Raw genomic sequence first — 18,309 nt, forward strand, 5'->3', positions numbered from 1 at the left:
AATTACCTTAAAATGCCAGTGACATGGTTTTACTTTCCCAGTGTAGTTACAAGATAAAACTATAATGGGTTGATGATAATTATTCACACATCATTAATATTGATTTGTGTTTAAATTCATTTTGTATACATGAATAATTTCCAACGAGCACAGCTCTCTGTATATATAAATATCTTCTATTGTCAGCACAGTTAACAGAATAATGTTGGAAGTGTAAATGCTTATTTCCAAATATATTTTGACTTGGTAACTTTTCTTACAGTCGGAACAGAAGTGGAAACAACTTGCTGAACTTGCCATTAGTAAATGTCAGTTTGGCTTAGCCCAGGAGTGCCTGCACCATGCACAGGATTATGGGGGTCTGCTGCTTTTGGCCACTGCCTCTGGAAATGCTAGTATGGTGAACAAGCTAGCAGAAGGTGCAGAGAGAGATGGCAAAAATAATGTGGCATTCATGAGCTACTTTTTACAGGGCAAGTGAGTATTAATTTAAAAGATTAATTAATTCTACACTAAGGATGGTTTTTGGAGAGGGATGCAAAGAATGAACCCTGGAGAGACCTGATGGATGGCCAAATGGTGTTGAATAGAGCAGGCAGGCAGAGGACAGTGCTGACCGCCTGTCAGTGCAGCAGCCTTGGTGGCACTCACCTTCAGCAAGGGATGCTCCTAGCATACAGTCTAAATGTTTGAACGAAATGAGCTGAACTCAGGGAGGCTCAAGTGGGAGAAATGTTAAACATTTCTCTCAACAGCCCTGCCAGTTAATGGCAGAGGCATTTTACTTTATGATTGCAGGAGGCTATTGAGCTGCTCTAGTGGGTACCTGAAAGGTGATTTTACCCAAATTGGATAATTTGGATCTATTTATGGCAAGAACAAAAGGGGAGAAGTATGCCAGTTACTTTTAGATTTGGGCCTACTATAAAGCATAAAGATGTCACATAATAAGTCTAACACCATAAACCAAATCATATGGACATTAGTAGGCGGTATTATGAAATAAAACACAAAAGTATTTTAAAAAAAAAAAAAAGGGAGTCTCACTCTGTTGCCCAGGCTAGAGTGCAGTGGTGCAATTTCAGCTAATTGCAGCCTCCATCTCCTGGATTCAAGCCATTCTCCTGCCTCGGCCTCCCAAGTAGCTGGGATTACAGGTGTGCACCACCACACCTGGCTTAATTTTTGTATTCTTAGTAGAGACAAGGTCTCCTTATGTTAGCTAGGCTGGTCTCAAACTCCTGACCTCAAATGATCCACCTGCCTCGTCCTCCCAGAGTGCTGGGATTACAGGCATGAGCCCCCACGCCTGACCTGAAAGTATTATTTAACCTTGCCCTACATACTGATTTAATTTTTTTACAATTCCATACTTCATCATAAAACTTTTAATGTGCACCCATCTTATGTATGTGAATGTATTTATGAATTTATATACCTATAAAAATAGACCCACTATTCCTTATTTGTAATTCAAAAATCCTAAAATATTCTGAAAATGGTTTTTGATAACTGTTTTGATGGCAAACCTGAACTGAACTCTGTTGTACTATTTTAGTTGCTTTTATACCAATTTGGTGTACTTTTATTGCATTTAACATTCCTCCGTAAGTTATTGCAGTATTGTTTGTGGCTTTTATTTCTTGCTGAGGATGTTAGGTAATCCATAGTATACATACTCTATCACTTTTTGAAAATCCAAAAATTTCTGAATTCTAAAAACACATTGTCCACTTCATAAAACTTACACAGAGAAAAAATGACATTTTGATATTGTGCTGGGCACCACTGGCTTGTCTGGCCCTTCCCATGTTGGAGACACTGCCCTAGGTATTTGTCTTGTGGAACTGAATTTCTATTGGCATATGTCCTGATGCCTTTAAAATTTGTTAATCTAATTTGCCTTAACTCCTCTTGAAAAGCCCCTTTAGGTTCTTAGGAATTATTAAAATTAAGTAGATTCAAAGTGGTCAGGAAAGCTGTCATATCCCTCGTATCCTTGGAGTGTGTTGATTATGTAACAACCATTAAAAGACAAGTGACAGAAATGAGATGTGTGTTAAGATTGGGGAGATTTTTGGCTTTGCAACACTAAATTTACTTTTCTCTGTGTTAAGTACTATTATTATAGTGTTAGTATTCTTGGTAACAGTACCTCTCCTTTATGTTTAGGGTTGATGCCTGCCTAGAGCTCTTGATTAGAACTGGACGGCTGCCAGAAGCTGCCTTCCTGGCCCGAACTTACCTACCCAGTCAGGTTTCAAGGTACAGAATTTTAATTTTAGGAAGAAATGATTCCAATAAAAACAGCACACTTACTTAGTCTCTTTTTGGTTCCCTGATGTAGGGTAGTGAAACTCTGGAGAGAGAATCTCTCAAAAGTCAATCAGAAAGCAGCAGAATCCCTTGCTGACCCAACAGAGTATGAAAACCTGTTCCCTGGATTAAAAGAAGCCTTTGTTGTTGAAGAATGGGTGAAGGAAACACATGCCGATCTGTGGCCAGCCAAACAATACCCACTTGTCACGGTGAGTGGCCAGGACGTCCGGCTTCATTTATTGTAACTACAGGATGGAAATGTATTCATGACTTCAGATTTTGAACTGCAGTAAATACGTTTTTTAAAATTAAAAGCTGATAATCTGGGGTTTAGGCCAAGTTCATAGGTAAATTATGATTTCAAAATATCTCATTTCATTATTGCTTTATTCTCTGATAGCCAAATGAAGAGAGAAATGTTATGGAAGAAGCAAAAGGCTTTCAGCCCTCAAGATCTACAGCTCACCAGGTCAGTTAGAGTACTTCACGTGAGAAATTTGGCTGAGATGGTTGACTTCTAAACATTATCTCCCACTTCCCAATTCCGATCATCCTTCTCTTGGGGGAAAACTAAATTCCTGAGTAAATTCCCTTGTCTTCATTTGGGCTTTCAGGAACTTGACGGGAAACCTGCTTCTCCTACTCCAGTTATTGTGGCCTCCCACACAGCCAACAAGGAAGAAAAGGTAGTTCAGACATCATAGTCAAACATTCCTCTGTCCTATCCTCCTCCCCATCAATATCTGGAGGATATATAGGCCTCTGTGGTTTAAGTGATATTATCAGTTTCAGAGCAGGGGCTTTGAAATGAGAAGATGCTGTTTTTGACTGTTAAGAAAATTTTAATTCTCATTTGGATCTTATACCCACAGATAACTTTCCTTTAACAGTACTGTAAAACTTAATTCTCTCTTGCTTTTGTTTGCAGACTTTACTCGAACTAGAAGTAGATTTGGATAATTTGGAATTAGAAGATATTGACACAACAGATATCAATCTGGATGAAGATATTTTGGATGACTGATTGTAATGTTTTCCATTTACCTGACTAAACAGATCATTATTATATATAGGTATTGATTGTTACCCTGACCACAGTGCTTTGGACTATGAGAAACTTCAATTTTTATATGTAAATGCTGTGGATCACTGGGAGCACAATGCCCACATCATCTTAAGAGTTTATGTGCAGCATTTAAATCACTGTTTTCCTTGTTAACTAAAACAGACATGGGCTTTGATTTTTTTCATACTATTAGACCATATCTCATAAAACCTTTTGAATTAATGAAGATACTTGTGTTTCCTTTCTCAGTAAGGAAAATAGGCCTCTAGTTTTAGAAGGCTGAGCCGAAACTATACCTTGTCTAGGAATCAGCCCCACTTTTTCTTTGCATGACTAAATCTGCATTTTCAAGTGTTGTCAATCACATTTTTCTTAGAGCTGAATATCCATGCTGCAATTCTCTAAACCCTTTTTATTGACCTCATTGCGTCATTCCACAGGTCTTGCCCTGATTTTGTCTAGCAGCTACCCATTTCCGGATTCAGATGTGAAACCTCTGTTCCTCTGAACTTATTAAGCTGAGATCTGTCTAAATTACTATTTGCCCTATTTGGTAACACACACACACACGCGAAAAGTATCTTTTAACTGTACACTCATCTAACATGATTCAAGAAATTCATAACCAGGCACTCAAATATCCTTGTAGCCTAGGAAAGTGAGTAGGGTAACAATTTTTGTTTACCTTTGGTAAGCAAAATTGGTACCTTTTAATCTCACCGTTTTTAATATTTAGCTCAATATTAACAGACAAGTGTAGTCAGTATTTAGTAAAATAAATGTATTTTAAAAATATTTTCAGGAAGCTGCAGAATGGCTGAGTGTTTCTTGATGATAAGTTTGCAGTGTTAGTTCTATATATGCTCCCTTCTGTGCTTCTGTTTTTGCAAAGACCTGTTTAAATTAAAAAAAAATTTAAACCAATTGGACATATGATATTTATAAATTTTTCAGTTTTAAGATATCATTAGCATTTCTGTAGTAGCAAAGAGTCCTACTTAAAAAGGTCTTTCAAATTTCACAATTTTTCCTGATCATAAATACCCATGGACAGAAAAACAGTACCCAGCACATTTCAAGCAATACTAATTCTAAACAGCAGAAGTATCCCATTAAGACCCTGACATTGTACTAATATTAATACTTCCTGCTAGAGCAAAACAAAACCATTAGGTTAGAGAGAAACCTGGAGGCTAATTTTTCACTTCAAAGAATATTTTCTCCAAATGCATTTTGTTTTATCTGGTTCATCAGAGAAAATCAATACTGTAGTTTCTCTCTACTCTTCCTAGGATGTCATCACAGGCCACTGTCCCCTTAGTAAGATTTAAACAGTATTACTAGGATAGAAGCCAGTATATTTTCCACAAAACCATGTATATTCTGAGCATTAGAAGAGACGAAATTATACAATCATCTCCTCTTCTTTCCTTCCTGAAAAAATCATCTCAGCATTTACAGATAGATATATATAAGCCCATGGTTTTGAGAGGTGGGCAGCTCCAAAATGACAATACAACTAAAGCTTGGTGAAACACAAGCACCACATTCTCCATTTCTTGACACGTGCCCATTTCCCCCAATGTGATGTGACCACACTACAACAGGAAGCTGCTCTGGAAGACACGTGCTACCTTCTCCTCTACCCTGTCCTGTTGGTGACTTGATCACCTCAGATGCAGCTCAGCCCTTCTGGTGCTCCAAAGAACAAGGGGGTTGCTGCCCCCATTGTCCAAACTTCCCTGGACTCCAGCTGCTAGGATGCCCATCACTCAACCTACTTTACTGTATCTACCCCCCTCCTGTTTCTATTGCCCAGGCTGAAGAAATACAGGAACAAACCAAACTGATGTTTTCAAGACTACAGATGTCCCATATTCACAAATCTGTTTAGTTACCATCAATTATGACCCAATTCTGAATTTTTCTCAACTCAGTTACTACCACAAAACCAATGTGGAAAGAAAAAAACTTTACCTTAATTAAATTTATTCCCTCAGCAGCCTGATCCTTGGCCTCTTGAGCCGACTGGCCGTCTGGATGGAGTATGTGATACAGCCGAACCAAGCTGATGGCATCATCGATTCTGAGAATGAAAGGGCTTAATGTTATCTAGGGGTTTTCTTCATTTGCTTCACAGTCCTATAAAAGTATGTGCCAACCTCAAACTAAATTACATTCAGACTTTCCTCAGGCTGAGGGGTTTGGGGAGGGACCTTCAGTTTTATAGTTTCAAAAGCATTTTCAGGAAAATTGACTAATTTAGGTTTCACACCAATGCCGTGAGGCAGGTAGGGCAGGAGTCACTGCAGGAAGTGTCCAAACATGGCTATATTCTTTTTGGAAAAAGAGCACCATTTCTCACAGAAACAACATTCCTAATGGTAGATAATTTCCAGGCCCGCCCACTTCACCAGCATGTAATAGTCTAATCCAACTCAGGGGACAGAAATACAGCTTCATCCTACATAAGTAGGAGGGTGGTGGTCACAGAGATCTCAAAGTCACTCGCTTCTAAGTGATATCTGCTAACGGAGACAAATGCCTCTACAAGAGGCCCCCTAAGATTCCCAGGAAAGACTCTCGGGCCACCAGACTATTCACAGGAACGTATGAATAAAAATTAGCATCTAAAGCTAGCATCCCAGTGAAGCAAATTATACACACACATCAGACAAAAAGGAAAGTCGGGTTCTACATCAGCAATCTGTCTAACTTCAGCATCACACAACTACCTATGAAGAAGCCAGAACAAGAACTCAATTCTTCCGGTTTGTACTTCTTAGAAATGTATAAACAATTTTTATCAACATTACAACTTCCCCAAACCAACCAATCACCATCTTCTCACACAGCTGACACTTTGCTACTATTTGCCATCTCATCACTGGAGAGCATATAAAAATGACACTCAGAATGTTTGTGCTTTTGAGGCTGTGCCATTTATACTTAGTGAACTACTGGCTTGCAGTTGGGAATAGAGGGCTGAGGATACCCTAAGTCAGTGCTTCTACAGCTAGCACTCTTTGACCTTCCCTGCTTTCCCCTTACCTGAGCTAGGGGATGAAGAACAGGATGACAGTTGGAGTAAGTACAGAATTCCTCAAGCCCTGGCAGCCTTAGAGAAATGCTCTGGGCTTATCCTGAGGTTCATCGACCCTAAAGGCCATCTCGGGGAAAACAGAAATCAGAGCTGTTTGTATAGTAAAGCTTTTCAGGAGGAAAAAAATAAAAATGTTCATTACAAATCTATTGTGCTTGGTACAATCTAACAAAGTCCAATAAATGCAGCAATGAACTGTCTCCCCAGTAAAAAAGTAAAATTCCCTTTTAGCCTAGGCATATGGCCTTATAAAGAGCTTAACTGGATTACTACCTATTGGTATGTTTAGGGCTTCACTAGGTGCATGCTGAAGTATAATGCCTGTGCCTCACAGAACAATTTAAATTTAGCTTAACACCCCACCCATACTTCAAGAGCAAATAAATTGTACTCCAAAAAGATTTTTAAAGGATATCAATATGAAAACCAACAGTGGGACCTGAGTCTGAAATAAATGTGTGCAGAATCCTAATTCTTGCCTAAGCTCCATTCAGTGAGGATGTGCACCCTCTACTGTCCAGCCTGGGATCTGCAGTAGGCTCAGTGTCCTGCTCAGAATGACCACAGGAGGGCTTTTACCTAATAGTAGGAAAGGCTAAGTACTCAAACTTCCAGCAAGCATGAACCACTTCAGATGTAAAGCGTACATGTGATGAGTAATACTATAATATCATATATTAATACACCACAATAAAGAACTTTTTCAAACATTTCTGTGTTGCTCTAATTTTTTATAAGAACATACTGTTTTAATAATAAAACAATTTCAGGCCAGGCACGGTGGCTCACACCTGTAATCCCAACACTTTGGGAGGCCCAGGCGGGCAGATCACCTGAGGTCAGGAGTTAGAGACCGGCCTGACCAACATGGAGAAACCCTGCCTCAACTGAAAAAATACAAAATTAGCTGGGTGTGGTGACGCATGCCTGTAATCCAGCTACTCAGGAGGCTGAGGTAGGAGAATCGCTTGAACCCAGGAGGTGGAGGTTGTGGTGAGCCGAGATCGCACCACTGCACTCCAACCTGGCCAACAAGAGCGAAACTCTGTCTCAATTTCAGAAATGATCAAACTCAAGAAACTTTATAACTGGAAAATTCATTCATAGGCGATAATGCACATAAAGACAAGTCACTTGAGCATCCCGATCACCACCAGCCCAATTATGGGGTATGAAGGTATATTTCTGCTCTCTGATTTACATTACACTACATATGCTGGTGAAATGGGCTGGTCTGGAAATCATTATTAGGACTATTGTTTCTATGAGAAAGGATGCCCTTTTTCGAAGCATGGGCTGTATTTTATTCTGAAGATAAGTTCTGTAGAACTCAGTTCCACATGCCTTAGCTTATTGTCTGTTTATTAGGATACTCTGTAAGTCAAAAACAGGTTGAAAGTGGCAATAATCTCAAAACTGTCTTGTAGTTCAGACTTTTGAGTCCGGCAAGGGCTTTTTGTGGAACACTGACCTTTCTGACTACAGCTTTGCTGGTTCCTTGTCATTTCGGCCTTCCTAAACCAACTGATAGAAAGATGCTCAAAAACTATTTTCTCTTCAGTTTTATCACAAGTTGTTTTATTATCGCAAATTGTATTATTTCCAGTTAGAAGCCTGGGAGCACACCAGCCTGATGCTAAAATACAACAGATATTTTTTGTTTCACACTACTCTGAAAAGAAGCTAACTTTTTTGATGCCTTAAAAATCTTGCAAAAGCAAGGGATATCAAAAGTATTTTCATAACTTAAAGGATGGTGTTTACTGAAAAGCCCTAGAAACAGTTCTACCAAAAAAGAACCACAGAGCTTATTTCTACTTCTTTACATTTCCCATTTAATCCCCCTTTCAGTATCTGGAAAGTTCACTGACTCAGGGGCATTAGTGAGCCCAAGATAAGCTAATATTGAGGGTTTACAGCACAGATCCAAAGCCACTTACCAAGAATCTAGCACTGTTTATATAAAAGCAAAAACTAGGAGAGCTAGGTTATACTCAAAGAGCAAATCCATAAACTAAGGTAAGCAAGCACTAGACAATACACTGTTATCATTGGAAAAATACCATAGCTTAAATACAGATGAACTGTTAGAGCAACAAGAATGATTCTTTCACTTACTAAGATCATACTTACAAATCTCTCTGAATCTGGTCAATCAGCAAACCATCAATCCTTTTATTATTGACTAAATACCACACCATTCCACCAAAGTATCTTGTTGAACGTAAAAGGTCGTATTTTCCATGTTTATCTATATCTTCGTAGGTCAGGTGATGAACCTATCCACATAAAATGCAACTCTTCAGAAACATGAAAATAAAAAGTAGGCAGCATTATTCAATGTACACTGATGAGCATGAGTGCTGCCCAAGTAAGTAAAACCAGGTCTACTTACAGTTGCCTCCATACCATTAATCGACAGGTATGATTTAAACCATTCCTAGTACAACCCACCTTAGGTGGAAGGAGGATTCTATTAAGAAAGAATGTTGGCCAGGCACAGTGGCTCATGCCTGTTATCCCAACACTTTGTGTGGCTGAGGTGGGAGGACTGCTTGGGCAGTCCTCATCTCTAGGAAAAATTTTTTAAAAATTAGTTGGGCATGGTAGGCCACAGAACAAGACCCTGTCTTTAAAAAAAAAAAAAAAAAAAAAAAAAAGAAGAATTTGTCTAAGTGACAGCAAGTCTGTCCCTTCTCCACTACAGAAGTATGCAGCAAAGCCTGGAGCAAGACACCAAACATTTATAGCCATATTAACACATTTTGGCAAGCCAACTACAATTTATTAAGCACCAATTACACATATCGAGACCACTAGGAATAATGTAGCACCCACTTCTTGGTCACTATGGGAGAAAAGAAATTAAGAATATTTTTTCACTACTTTCCCTTTCCCCTATCCTTCCCATCAACTACCCTATTCCAACAGCTAGCCTATTCCATCTTATTAACTGAAAGTCTTTCAGTCCTCCTTCCAGATTGATCTTCCTAAATGAAGATTCTGAGGGGTGTTCCTCGGTTCAAAAGGCTTTCAAAAGTCTGCTGAATGAATTCCAGATTCCTCAGCCTAGCATCTGAGGTCACCTATGATGTGACTGCATCCACCTTCCTGGCTTAATCTTTAATCACTCCCCTACATATACACTGAATACACAAGCAAACCAGATCACTGGCCATTCCTCAAGCCCTACTTTATTTCCTGCCTGATGCTTATACTGTTCTCTCCACCTCAAACACTCACCAAACTCCGCCTGCCACAATGTTTCCTGCACTTCTAGAACCCTCCATAACACCCCTACGAAGCCTTTCCTCAAAGAATTTGTAACCTTCTCTTAGTGCCTAGCATTTTAGGTCTGAGGAAATAATTATCTGTTACTTACTAGCTTCTTTCCTCACCGCCATATCTGGACTGTTGGCTTTGGCACAGCATACCTTATCCTAGTTCGTGGCATCACCTATACTACACAAGACAATACTTACACATAGAAAGTACTATGAATACTTACTGGGCTGTAAGACACACACTGTACTTTGGCAAATTTTAGTAAATAACTTGATTCCTACATGGTAAACTGAAAAGAGAACAGGCTTTGTCATCAAACTTGGGTCCTAACCCTACCACTTAGTAGCTATGCAACTTTCAGCAAGCTACTTAACTCTACAAGCTTAAATTCCCTCATCTTTAATCCAAGGTTGTTGTGATAAAATATATTATCTGGCACACATCTGTACTCAATAGATTTTCAGATATTTCTCTTCCCTTTCCCCCTTATCAAAACTTGTGACCAAATTCGTTGTACTTGATTAAAAATCTTACTCATAACCATAATTAAGCCTCTATTTTAGAAACTAAAATATACTCACCTTGATATAATCTGCAGAATCTGGCTCAAACTGGGCAAAGCAGAAATTGAGGACATCAACATGCCTGTCCTGGCTATACACAGTCTAAAACCACACAACAGAGTTAGCATCGTATGGGAACACAAAAGTTCAGCACCCGTCCTGATGCCGTGACAGGCCTGCCCCCCAACATACTGGACACTCTGTGCTCATCAATAAGCATAAAGAAGTAACACAGGCTTTGTAATTGTCACACCTAGATTCAAATTCCAGCTAAGCCAATTATGAAAGCGAGAACCCTAGTACAACCCACCTTAGGTGGGAGGAAGGATTTTATTAAGAAAGAAGTCAAGTTACCATTAGAAATGTTTATCTGGGTCAAGGCAAAATGCTAACCAACAACAATGCCAATTGGTTCTACAAATAAATCATCAACACTGACTCTAAAATATAAAACCTAAGTCACCTTACCGTAATATTTTCTTCCTTGAAAATTACTGGTGTCAAAACTTTACGACCTTCTTTTGGGAAATAAATTTGTATCATTCGGTCCCGTTCTTCCCAAGAGGCTTTGCGTAGTGTGCCACTTGGTTCTCTGACGACAATAAAACGCTCCTAAAATAGAAAAAACATAATCAAGGATGCTTTGTGAGGACTTATTTTTAGTTCCTGTGTCCCACTAAGACCATTATAAAAATTTGCAATCAACAATATAAAAAGCGACTGAGAAACATAAAATGCAATCATGCATATGAGTTCAATGATAATTTTAAACCTCAAAAACTTAGCAAGGTTTGATACTTCCTTCACTAATCACTGCCTGTGCATCTGACAATCAGAAATCTAAAATGAAAGTATTTAGTAAGTACCAACTATGGAGCTAACGTGAGTTCGATACAAAAAAAGCTGATCTGAGATTCGTCTGTATCCATTTAGAGGAAAGAAGTGCTATAAGACCTTTCTAAACTTTCATTTCTCTACCCCAAAGTCTCATCTAAACAGACTTTACTACTTTATGATCTATGTTTGACGTCCTTGGGATAAAAGGAACAAACCCAAGAATGTGGAGTCTTACTTCTGCACTCCTATGATTTCTCATACTGGCATTAGACATAAACATGCCTGACAAGACTGCCTGGCCTACCTGTCTCTGGTCACTTCACTCTTCCAACTGCCAAGTCCCAGGCCATGAGATCACTTCCTCTTCTAAATTCTACCTATTTTTTTATGCCATTCAACTGGGAATTTACCCTGGGCAAGATTTTCGACAGCCCTCAGATATTGCTCTGTAACTGCAAAACGGCAGGAAATGTGAATTATAATTCTTTGCGATACCCAGAGTGGCATACATGGAGCTTTGCACATTGCTGATAATTGATACACACCTGATTAATGTATTAAATTAACCAAATGGTACTAACTCTCAACTTTTCAGAGGTGTAGGAGTCTCTAAATGCATTCTCAATACAATTAAAACTTTCATCAACACTGTCAACAGGAAAAAAAAGCACATGCCAAAATAATACAATTTTCCCTCAGAAGTATTTTGGTAATTTGAGAAACCTGAATTCCAAGTTCCCTTCTCCTTTTCACATTATAAAATGCTTCCCAACCAGCCTTCATAGCACTGTAAACATATATTAAAGCATCATAAAACAAAAATTTTAATTAAAGTTGAAACTCTGTGACGAGTTCATTAGGTCAAGTATACAGATGGCTGTTGATATTCACTTGGGGTGGCTGGCAAAATATTAAAGATATATTAGGAAAAATTATATATTATAGTCTCAAACCTTTTGGAAGGCCAAACAGATTTAATGGGGCAGGCCAAAAGCGGCCAGCTGGTCCATTAAGTTAGGGAGAGGATCAGGACTATAAGAGACTTTCCCAGTTTAAGTCTGTTTATCCTACATCCCTTTGTCTGTACTCTGTTTACTCATGTAAACTTTGTGCTGGATGGCCCTCTCAGGGGAAGATCAAAGGGGAATTACCCATTAATGGTGTTTAGTCTGGGCCCGGAACCTAAAGCTTTTATCATTTGTAAAACCACTCACTTAACCATGTTAATCATCCACAAGTGTATTAACTTAGAGCCTCTGTTGTAAAATTCACACTAAATAAATGTAATAATGGAGAGGGAGTCTTAGTGGATTGGTTGCATTTCACCCTCTAAAAGCAGCCAACGGCCATCCCCAGCCCACTCAAATCACTGAACAAGGTGTGAAAGTGCATTCATTCAACCATGGCTGAGTCAGGGTCTGCAGGCCAGACTTCTGCAGGTGGTGACCCTGACATGATCAAGGTCACAGATGGCTGGTGCTGAACATAGGTCAAATCATTTTCTAAGCATAATCATGCATAATAAAATATTAATATGGAGTGGACCTTCTCCCAAACTCAGCATTCTATAGTGTTCTAATGTATTCTGTGGGCTGAATTGTAAACTCTCCTCTTTTTATTCTTAACTTGCAAAGGCTCAAATAAAAAACTGATATATTTCTAAAATGCCAGAGTGTTCTTTTAAATTGGTAATCAAAGAAAGGGGAGCCAGAGAATAACAAGCACAACAGAAGAAGTGGTGATGCCTGGAAATTATCTGAGAAACATCTGTCATTCTTACTGAAAATTCGGGAAAGTGAAACTCCTTTATGAAGTCTGAGTTTCTTGGCATCATCAAGGAATTTACAGGATGAAAACAGTCTATCTTCTCAAAAAGCTTTTGCTAAAGGTATCAGTCTAACTTAGGCAAAAAGAGTCTCCTGCTTCTATTGTCTTGCCGATTTTTGTCCATTTGTGGTTTGGGATGGGTTTCTGTATCTGTGTATCTCTTGTTCTGTCTCAGCACATCTGGAATCTGGAATATATTGTGTCTATTATCTGCAGGGAAACAGTAACATCATGACTTGGGGCTGGTCTGCATTTCTCATTGCTCTTTTTTTTTTTTTTTTTAATCTTCCAGAAGGGTCTCACCCAGTCAGAGGAAATCTGGTTTGGAAGCATAAGAGACAGCCAGGTCACATCATCCCTCAGGCCCTTCTCCACATGGTATTTCAAAGATCATTCTGCAATTAAACATATACTCACCCGGTGTGGTATGCTATATGATATATCAGTAAACACGTATTTGGCCGTTTCTGTTCCTTCCAAAATCTTATCTTCAGCTAACACATCATTTATTGGTACTCGCTCTTCCAGAACTGGTGGCATTTTTAATTTTACTTTAGCTGCCTCAACTGCCTGTCTTGTAGCCTAATGAAAGAAAATATTTATTAAGGAACACCACAAGGTTACGTAACAAAAAGATCATCCAACAAAAGCAGATACTAATAAAAAAAATGTGAAAAACTGCAAAGAAAAGAAGCTGTAGCCATGAATCAGTTAAGTAAAAAGCCAAACCTGTGAGCCCTGGCCTTTGCCTCTGCAGTGTGGCTGAGACCACCAGCTATAGGCTCAACCATTATCAAAACCACAAAGGAATGATCTGAGACAAAGCCAGGCTACAAAAGCTGCTTGAAATAGAATAAGGAATGTAGTTATTGGGTGCTTACTATGTACCAGATATGGTTCAAATACTCTAAAAGTATTTGGCTCATTTAATGGCAATTACCTTATGAGTTAGGTCCAATTGTTACCATCTCCATTTTACAGAAGAAAAAACAGAAGCACACAGATGTTAAATAAATTGCTAGGAAATTGCAGCACTGGTATTTGAACCTAGACAACCTAACTTCAAAGCCCATTCTCTTAACCACTGACTACACTGCATCATGCCACACTGTTAACAGCGGTTACCTCTAGGAAGTGAAAAGGGGGACTTTTACTCTTCATATAATCTAATATTGGAGATATATAAATTTGCTATGACTATAAATTACTTTTGAATCAGAAAGATGAGTATTAATGCTTTACTTATTCATACATCAAAGTGTTTTTCACAAAGGACTCAGTACCTATGGCTCCAGGAGGACACTGGTGCCTGGGAAACATGCTGTTTCCATGCAAGATCTCATAATCTCACCAAAGCTTCAGCCCCAAGGCAGCTCACAATAGACATTTCTCCAGGAAGGAAGCTGGAGCAGGCAGGAAAAAGGAAGGGTGCTCAGTCTGGCTTGAGAGCAGAGAGGGGACTCTCTGAACACCCAGACCTGATCCATATGCCCTAGTCTGCTCAATTCCAGCCATGCTCCTTGCTGCTCTCTGGCTGTCTATGCACACTTCCTTTCTCAGTTCTTTCTATGCCTGGCACTACCCTTCACTAGTGCCTGTGGAAGAACAGCTATAAGCATCTGCAGGGGCTTCCAGAAATGCCGTTTAACCCATTAAAGAAAGGTACTCTAACAATATTCCTGCATTAACCCACCTCTTCCAACTGTGCCTGAGTCATTAGCTTATAGGTTGGTGGTTTCAGTTCTTGAACAGCTGGCTTAAAAGTCTTCTGCAAGTTCAAGCCTGTCATTTTCGTGAGTATGCTCTGAACTTCTTCATCCATAAATGTAGGTTTCTTGGTCTCTGGGCTACCAGATTCTGCTAAAATCAAGTTTAGTAAATAAGAAGGTGACAAAAATGACAAGCCAACAAGACCTCTAAATAGAAAACTAACAATAAAAAGTATTATCACAATGTCTACCTTGGCACTGCAAGATGCTAATACCTATGAGATTCATTTATTCTTTCGTTCATTTAAGATTTACTGAGCATTCATTATGATGAGGTGATAGACTCAGTCTCTGCCAAAAGGACAGGCTACTGGAGGAAGTAACAGGAATAAAGTATATAATGTTATAACTGTAATGGTTGCTGCCATTTACAGAGCTGTCTCTATATGGTAGGTATAACATACATTTTCAGGAATGCTTACAACCACTCACAAAATAGGTACTGATATCCCACTTTTAGAAATGAGGATGCTGAGGCCTACCAAAAGACAACTAACTATTAAGAGTCAAAATTTAAACCAAGGTTTGTCTGGTTCTGGATACTAGATGGTTTCCAATTTATCATAGTACTCCTTGGTGTAAGTGAAAGATGTGAGGAGACATAATGTGAGAGGTATGGTATACAGGACAGGTATGGGGCTTGGGTGACTGCAGAGCAAGAAACTAAGCATAGCCTGGACTAAGTAAGGATGGACATGACGGGGTCAAAGAAAGCTTCCCAAGAGCCTCATCAGGGCAGAGAAAAAAGGGAGGGAAAGTCTAGGTAAGAGATTGCAGCTAGGAAAGAGAGGCTTAGATCACTGGGCATGATACTGTAGAGACCATGTGGTATCATGGAAGGACCTTTCACATAAGAGGGGAATAAAATCTTAGCTCTGCTTCATACAGTTTGCCTATTGCTTTGTCTAACCTCTATTTCCATTTCCATTAGCAAAAAAGAAAGAAAAAGCCATTTGTTTCTAGTCACCTTTTCCTCTCCCAGTCCTATAAATGTTGGTATCCCTCAAGATTCTGAACAATGTCCTTTGCTCCCTTCTCATTCTTACTCGGTGATTTCTCCAAGCCTCCCATGACTGCAATTGCTTTTTATATGTCAGAAACTCTAAAATCAGAATCTCCAGCCAAGATCACTTTCCATCCAATTACCCAACATCTCTCCTGTACTTATACTACCAAATTAGAACCCATCAACTTTCCCTTGTCTCAAACCTGCATCTTCTACTGTTCCCTATCTCGGCATCATCCAGTAGGTCATACAGGCCAGAAATCTTACAGTCATTCCTCAATTCTCCCTGATCCTCCAGATCTAGCCAATAGCAGTAATAACAACAATAATCAAACAGCTGTAATAATAATAATAAGAGCTGCCATTTATTAGCTATTTACTATGTGCCAATACTGACTGAGCTAAGTACTTTACACACTCAGCCCATTTAATACTCACAACCACCCATGAGGTGAACACTACGATTATCCCCATCATACAAAAAAAAGAAAAAAAAAAAAAAAACACTGGCAGAGAACATACTGATTGTTTGCCTTCATAAATATCATTTTAATCCTCCATTTCCCATTGCCACTACTCTAGTCAAGGTCATCCTCATCTCTTGCATCAGCCCCCCTTCCTCTATTCTGGCCCCATTGCAGATCATTCTCCACTGAGCAACCAGGGTAATCTCCCTAAAATGTAATCAAGATTACTCCCAAGCTTAAAATTCACAAATGGCTTCCAACATCATTTTAAAAAAAACTTAAAGCAGTGTGCTTACTTACACTATGTCTCTCACTAGGTGATGTGCTCTATGAAGACCAGAACCTTGTCTTATATTCATCTCTGGCACCCAGGGTCCCTCAGGGTATCCAGCACACAGCAAGTACTCAGCACTACTGTCTTCACAATCTCACCCATTCGCCCAACTTTAGTTACCATTTTTACTGCGATGTTCCTCAGTTTATATCTAACTCCATACTGAACACCTGACTTTCAAAGTCACCTTAAATTTAATTCATCCCAAATAGGTTTAATTCCTCCTTTCCCATCTCCCGACCTCATCTACTCCTGCACTACCCCCTCCCCTGCCCCCAAAATAATGATTCCAGCAATTAATCTCCATCTTGGTGTAAATGGGACAACCCTCCATTCAAGTCAAAAACTTAAGAAACAATCTTGATTTTTCCCTTTAAACTCATATTCAAAGCCTTAACCAAGCCTTATCAATTTTATCTCCAAAATGAGCTTCCAAATACCTGTGCTCAGTCTAATTTCTGGACATTCATACTGTCCCCTGTGCTTGAGAAGCTTCTTGCTATCTCCTCAGCATGGCTAACCCGATCGCAGCCTTGGTCAAATTTTCCAGGAATCCTTCCCTGACCTCCCAACCTAGTTTGAGTCCCTCTACTGTGTGCGTGCCCTATAACAGCCCGCGTCACAATGCACCAATTCCCCATGAACAGGAGTTCCCACAGGGAAAGGTCTGTGCCGGTCTTAGCTTGCCGTATCTCACAAACACAGTGCTCTGGTAAGGACCGGAACTCAGGCACTGTTGGCCGAGTGAGTGAACGAATGAACAGATGCAGGTGATGACAAACTCTGCAGGTACAGAAGGAAGCCAACTGAATCTGAGGAGGCGCCACGCTAAGTGTCGCAGGGGCTGCCGCGTGGTTTTCGCCAGCCAGAAAACAGGATCTACGTCTCCCAGAAGAACGCCCCAGCGAAAAGTCCGGAAGGTCACTTACCGGCCTCGGAGCTGAGCCAGCGGCGTGGCAGCCCGGCCTCGAAAGAGGAAGGTAGTGCTTGGAGCAGGCCACAAGGCCGGGGCTCGATTCGGTCCCGGAAACAGACCCACTCCACACCCCGAGAACCTCTCAAGAGGCTCCACAACAACGCAGTGCTTCTTAGAGGTGCCATGATTATCAGAGTGCACCGGAAGTGGATGAGAGAAATTTCCGAGTCACGCCCAGTGTCTTGCAGCATTCTGGGAAATGTAGTCTAGTTAAAGGCGGAAAGCGCCGGAAGTCTTCTGGGCCTTTACAGACTGTTTCTACTAAACCACTTATCCACAGGTGGACGGTGTTTATGCCCTTCCCTATGAATAAAGTTAAAACACCTGTTTTTCTGTGCTAAGCACTTATCCTAAGGCCTGGCAAACAGAGTTGTTAGTAAACTCGTTTCCATCGTTCTAAATAACAAATTTCGGGCCAGGAGCGGTGACTCAAGCCTGTAATTACAGCACTTTGGCAAACCAAGGTGGGCGAATCACCTGAGGCCAGGAGTTCGAGATCACCCTGGCCAACATGGTGAAACCCCGTCTCTACTAAAAATACAAAAGTTAGCCAGGCATGGTGGCAGGTGTGTGTAATCCCAGCTCCTCGGGAAGCTGAGGCAGAAGAATCTCTTGAACCCTGGAAGCAGAAGTTGCAGTGAGGCTATTGCACTCCAGCCTGGGTGGCAGAGTAAGACTCCCTCTCAAAAAAATAAAAACACTCTAGCCTGGGTGAAGGAGCAAGGCGCTGTCTCAAATAAATAAATAAATAAATGCA

The 18,309-nt window shown here is 40.0% G+C and overlaps 2 protein-coding genes across 4 annotated transcripts in view; one reads left to right on the forward strand and one right to left on the reverse strand.

The window, feature by feature from the left end:
* The window catches only part of COPB2 (COPI coat complex subunit beta 2), a 33,005-nt gene extending 29,394 nt beyond the window's left edge, over window positions 1-3,611 (forward strand). Inside the window, exons 17-22 of the mRNA XM_032264958.1 lie at window positions 263-477; window positions 2,173-2,265; window positions 2,348-2,528; window positions 2,720-2,788; window positions 2,934-3,005; window positions 3,248-3,611. Coding sequence (XP_032120849.1) covers window positions 263-477; window positions 2,173-2,265; window positions 2,348-2,528; window positions 2,720-2,788; window positions 2,934-3,005; window positions 3,248-3,343 — 726 coding nt within the window. The 3' untranslated portion in view covers window positions 3,344-3,611. The remainder of the gene's footprint in view (window positions 1-262; window positions 478-2,172; window positions 2,266-2,347; window positions 2,529-2,719; window positions 2,789-2,933; window positions 3,006-3,247) is intronic.
* A 478-nt stretch (window positions 3,612-4,089) lies between these two features.
* Window positions 4,090-17,739, reverse strand: MRPS22 (mitochondrial ribosomal protein S22). Of its 3 annotated transcripts, none has more exons than XM_032264968.1 (8): window positions 17,506-17,739; window positions 14,694-14,860; window positions 13,418-13,582; window positions 10,805-10,948; window positions 10,355-10,438; window positions 8,622-8,767; window positions 5,363-5,471; window positions 4,090-4,279 (listed from the first exon to the last, which is right to left on the reverse strand). In XM_032264968.1, exons 1-8 carry the CDS (start codon window positions 17,675-17,677, stop codon window positions 4,184-4,186), a joined length of 1,083 nt encoding a protein of 360 aa, XP_032120859.1. In that variant the 5' UTR covers window positions 17,678-17,739; the 3' UTR covers window positions 4,090-4,183. The 3 variants fall into 3 exon arrangements, with proteins under 3 accessions (XP_032120859.1, XP_032120868.1, XP_032120878.1); XM_032264977.1 differs by having other exon boundaries at window positions 14,694-14,857; window positions 17,506-17,696; XM_032264987.1 differs by having other exon boundaries at window positions 14,694-14,870; window positions 17,506-17,685.
* Window positions 17,740-18,309: the final 570 nt, after the last annotated feature.

Source organism: Sapajus apella, unplaced genomic scaffold (genome assembly GCF_009761245.1).
Source record: "Sapajus apella isolate SASKATOON/1434 unplaced genomic scaffold, GSC_monkey_1.0 scaffold4, whole genome shotgun sequence".
NCBI lineage: Eukaryota > Metazoa > Chordata > Mammalia > Primates > Cebidae > Sapajus > Sapajus apella.